Source organism: Dendrobium catenatum, unplaced genomic scaffold (assembly GCF_001605985.2).
Source record: "Dendrobium catenatum unplaced genomic scaffold, ASM160598v2 fragScaff_scaffold_390, whole genome shotgun sequence".
NCBI lineage: Eukaryota > Viridiplantae > Streptophyta > Magnoliopsida > Asparagales > Orchidaceae > Dendrobium > Dendrobium catenatum.
Genome location: NW_021318852.1, coordinates 6,154,323 through 6,159,871, shown reverse-complemented (window position 1 = coordinate 6,159,871; position 5,549 = coordinate 6,154,323). Strand labels below are relative to the sequence as shown.

The following is a 5,549-nucleotide window of genomic DNA, read 5'->3' as shown; positions in this document are numbered from 1 at the left end:
AAAAAAGTCAAAAAAAAAAAAAGTTGAGATTACTTTGAAAATCATTAATTTGTACCTCAAAATTAAATTTTTTTTGCTCCACCCCTTGACGCAGCTCACCTTGATTTTTTGGTTGGGAGTTTTGACTATCAACTAAGAGGCCTTGTGTTCTAAACTTGTCTATGTGATGTGTGTGTGAGTTTATTTTAATTGATTGATCAAATGTTAAAAAAAAATTAAAAATTTGACTGTGCATACTAACGTTAGACCACTAGATTTACACAGATCTTGAGACCGTTAAAGTTTATTTTATTTTTTTTTTGAACGGGGTTTCTACCCGCTACCACTCCATAGGAAGCGTTTGACCGGGGTATAACTAATCCTTCGGTTGAAGCTAGTCAGGCTACCCACCGGCATTAGACCCACACTTGCTTTGCCCCATTGAAAAGGCAAGATCGTAGTAAAGATAATTCAAACACGGAATGTGAGATTTCCATCTGTGCTGGTCCACCAACCACCCAAAACCTCCCGTTAAAGTTCAAACTAAGCCGGAATATAAATATATATACATCTTATATCCATCCATAAGAATCTTGTCTATTTAGAGGATAAAAATTCGTGAAACAAAATTAGAAACCACACCAATGCAGATCCAAAAAAAACTGAACTAATTTTTGCCTATGGCCATCCGCAATTCTCTCCCCCACCCCTCTCGCATCCTCAAACAATCACCATCCTCTTTCATTTCTACACACCCTACGTCTCATTCTTCCTCTTCCTTCTCATTCCATCCCTCTCAACTCAACACCGAAATCAGAGAAAAAAGTAATGCTCCTGCGGCTACAACCATTCTGATCTCATGTACTCAGACGCCTCAATCAAATCCTCATTGGAAGAAGAGAGCTCTTCAAACCGCCACAGCAACGTCTCCTTGCCCATGTCTCCTTACAGAACCTCTCCTTGGACTTCCCACACCAATCCCTTCATCATTCCGCCGGATCAAACCGACCTCTTCCCCTCCGGCACCGGTCTCATCGCCTCTCTCATTCGCGAAGAAGGCCACATCTACTCCCTCGCCACCTTCAACGGCCTTCTCTACACCGGCTCAGACAGCAAAAACATTCGGGTATGGAAAAACATGAAGGAGTTCACCGGATTCAAATCCAGCAGCGGCCTCGTCAAAGCCATTGTAATATCCCCCAAAGGTCAGATCTTTACCGGCCATCAAGACGGAAAGATTCGAACTTGGAAAATCTCCCTCCAAAACCCCCAAATCCATGCCCGTCTCGGCACTCTCCCTCGCCTCAAAGACTACATTAAGAGCACGCTAAGCCGGCGAAAGATTCGGCATTCCGATGCGGTATCCTGCCTCGCCCTAGACGACATCAACGGCTTCCTCTACTCCGGTTCATGGGACCGATCGCTCAAACTGTGGCGGGTTTCGGATTCTCGCTGTCTCGACTCGGTTAACGCGCACGACGACGCGGTTAATTCGGTAATTATCGGGTTCGATGGGTTCGTTTTTTCCGGTTCGGCCGACGGGACGGTTAAGGTTTGGCGGGTTGAGCCGAGCGGTAAGAGTCAGACTGGGCGCCGGGTGGTGGAGGTGGCGGTGTTGGTACGGCAGGAGTCGGCGGTGACGGCTTTGGGTGTGAGCATGGGTGCGGGCGTGTTGTATTGTGGATCGTCGGATGGGCGGGTCAGTTTTTGGGGGCGGAATTTGGTGCGTTTGGGAATTTTGAACGGTCATAAATTTTCGGTGCTTTGTTTGGCTTTGGCGGGGGATTTGGTGTTCACGGGATCAGCCGATAAGGCGATCTGCGTGTGGGGGAGGGAAGAGAATGGGACGCGACACGTGTGGCTTTCGGTGCTGACGGGGCACGAGGGGCCGGTAAAGTGTCTCGCGGTGGAGGAAGATGTTAACGTGGAGGAGGCTGTGGGTGGTCGGAGATGGGTGGTTTATAGCGGGAGTTTGGATAAGTCGATTAAGGTGTGGAAGGTAACAGATTTTGTGGGTTGGGAAGGAGGGAGGAGGAGTGGGTTCTTATCGTGTTCCAGCAATGATGATCCAATATTCGATGCGTTTTGATAGAATGTTTGTGACTTGTGAGGTAATAACATTCATGATACATTTTTTATTTATTGGAATTTTTTTTGGAGAGCAAAATTTGGTTATTATGATAAATTTTAATGTTATTATGTTTGTGTTAAGATTGATGAAATATTAGTTTTGATTAATAATGTGTTATGTTAGAGTTTCGATAATGAAATCATAGGTTGAGGGTTGAATGTCCAAATATGTCAAAATCAACACATGAAGGATAGTTAGAAATTTTGGAATATTAATTTAAAAACAAAATTATATTTGAATATTACATGCTTATTGTTAAAAAGAGCGGTTCAACAAGACGAATCCAACAAGCCCGATATTGCTTAATTCTGAGATCATTAAAACATTAAAAGCCAAATAAATCATTTATGATCAAATGATTTGATATGAGCAGTTTAATGGAGTGTTATGAAATTTGATTAAAATTGTAGAAATACCTACTTTAAATGTAGCATATATAAACCTTCATTCTCCACATGAAGGGAGCCTAGACTTGAAGAGGGAGAAAGCTTAGAGATTTGAAGAATTTTAGGGTTCTATTTGACATTTGAGGTTGAAAACTACCAATAGCTGGCCATCGTCATCACCTGACTACCATCATTCGACCGTCATCGCATGCTACCAGCCTACCACTATGTGACGGCTATCACCTAACAATAATTGTTCAACTGTCATTACATGATTGTCATTATTTGATGATTGTCAACTCGTTGTCATTGTTCGATCGTTGTTGCCTAATTATTATTATTTGACTATCATCACTTTGCAATCGTCATTTATTATGGATCTCAAACATTTCCCACATTTACAAAACTTATGTTACATACTTTCTAATTTTATCTTCTTCAATTAAAGGAAATAACAAACTCATTGTAGGAGCTGGTGGGTTGTTTGAAAAATGAATGCATAAAGTAGATACTTTAGAGTTCCTTGGGTGACTGTAAAATAAATGCACGGGATTACTTTATTTATTAAGTTTAAAGTAAAATGAATGCAATAAAAAGTGCAAAAAATATAGCGAACAGTGTGGCAGGCAGTTGGCGACCAATGATGATGCTGGTGATTAGCGATTGACGTTGGTGGTCGGTGGCAGTGGGTCAAAAATTGGGGTGGCCAACAATGGTGGGTGTGATCGGCATTGATGAGTAGTGCTGGCGATGGTCAAAGGCCACGAGTGGCGGCAATTGTAATGAATTTTCTGAGCATTTAGAACTCACCTAAATCAGAGTAATTCCAAATACATAGAAAACGAACTAGATTGTGAATTTCAAATGCACTAAAATTTTACATTGCATTTGCATTAATTACTTTATACTCCATGAACCAAATAACCCCATGATCTTTTTATATAATGGATCACTTCATCTAGTTCATGTCTTATGATTTTTTTGACTTTTACGACTCATCAAATAAATGTTTTGGTATTTACTATATTCTTTGTATTATTTATTTTAATTTATTGGATCTTTCTGGAAGCTAAGAAGTTAAAACACCCAATACCCGTCATTACAAATTATTTAACACGCAACATGTATGATACATCAATTACAATTCAAATTTTCTATAATACACATACTGAATCAAATCTACTAGATTTGAAACTCATAATAATAAAAAAAATTTGATGAGCATATCATTTTTTCTATATATTATGTAAGTTTTATGGTGAAATTTTATTGTCAATATCTTATCGAATATCATTGAATATCATTTATGGGTTGAGTAAGCCAGCAAATCTGGCTTCGTTTGTTTTTTTGGTGTTTTTGTAAGAGACAGTTTTAAAAAATATTAGTTCAGAAAATTGAGTTTTCTAACAGAGAAGCATATATAAAAAGCTTTGTCAAAACTGCAGAAAAAATAATAAAAAAAGAGTTACGAGAAACGTGATTTGACAACCCAAAAGAAATAAAAAATCCTCCGTTTCCAAACGAAAAAGGCAAAAAAACGCTCAAACAAACAAAGCCTCAATCAGCCCCACCTTATATAGTGGAATTTTGCGTAAATGAATATATTTTATTAAGGGATAATTGTGGGTGTCGATAATTATCCAACATGAAATTTATAAATTAATAAATAAAATAAACTGAGAAAAATGTGATTCTATTTTTTTTAAAAAGTATACATAGATGTATTCTCATAAAATTATCTTGATTGGGCACGAATCTCGAGACAATATCAGTTCAGAAACTTCAAAAATTAAATTCGAGAGCATCTGAACTCCGATTTCAGCGAGCTTACAGTCAAGCTGAGCGTCTCGGAAATATGAACCCAACGACACCAAATTCGATCCAATCCGAGCCCAAATGAGTCTGAATCAAGGACCCAAAGCGCTATTGGAAGGTTCAAACCGCAATTTGAATAACCAAACGGTCTCCGATTTTAACGAGCTTATACTCGAATCGAGTAGCTCGACGAGACGAATCCAACGAGCCCAAGATCGCCAAATTCCAACATCATTAAGGCCTTCAAATGTCCAACGAACGGTGCACTTTCGTAGGATTCAATATCAGTCGTTCATTCAAACCACTCCCAATTCGCCCCTGGTCTCACACCTATTTATAGGCTATGTTATCCCAGAAAAACTAAAAATAGAGCCCTCATTCTTCACAAAGAGGAGGAGGGAAGGAGAGAGAAGAAGAATATAAGAGGAAGAGAAGGGGAAAAGGAGAACCATCTCCTCCTCGACCACCACCAGAGTTTGTCCTGCCGCCTGAACACGCCGGGATTCTGCGTGATATTCGGGAGAACGCCGGAATTCTGCCCAACTTCCACGTGATGTTGAAATTCTTCCCAATTAACAGCAGAGTTCCCTCATGGCGCCGAAACTCAACCCAAGTGAAGCCGGAGTTCTCCCCTGCCACCAACAAACGTCGGGCTTTTACCCGACATCGGACCTTCACTCTTCGCCAAGTTTCTACCCGACGTCGGATTTCCACCGGTTATTGGACTTCACAGGACGTCTATGTGAAGATGGATTTCTTTCCATTGTTGGACTTCTACCTGATGTCGTCCTTCCGATCTTCGTCTTTAGACAACAGTTCTTCCGACCTCCGTCGCCAGCCGACTATGGTCCTCCTGACTTATGTCGCCCACTGACTACAGTCTTTCCAACATCCGTCGCCTATCGACTATGGTCCTCCTGACTTACGTTGCCCGTCGACTACAGTCCTTCCGACCTTCGTCGCCAGCCGACTACGGTCTTCCTGACTTACGTCGCTCACCGACTACGGTCCTTCCGACCAAACGAACACGTCAACAGCGACTATTAGTATTCCCAATATGTAATGTACTTCATATAATGTACATCAAACCTATGCCTTCCTCAAAGGAAGGGCCTCATTTGTAATCGACTACAATACTAGTGGATTCATTCAAACTGGGCTAGGCCTCGTGGTTTTTCCCCATTTTTAGGGGTTTTTCACGTAAAAATCTTGGTGTCTCATAAATGCTAGACCCTCTC

General features: G+C 40.9%; 1 protein-coding gene across 1 annotated transcript; it reads left to right on the top strand.

Annotated features, from left to right (window-relative positions):
• The first annotated feature begins 639 nt into the window (after nucleotides 1–639).
• Nucleotides 640–2,099, top strand: LOC110097569 (protein JINGUBANG-like). Its single transcript, XM_020824017.2, has one exon. It carries the CDS (start codon nucleotides 839–841, stop codon nucleotides 2,066–2,068), a length of 1,230 nt encoding a protein of 409 aa, XP_020679676.1. The 5' UTR covers nucleotides 640–838; the 3' UTR covers nucleotides 2,069–2,099.
• Nucleotides 2,100–5,549: the final 3,450 nt, after the last annotated feature.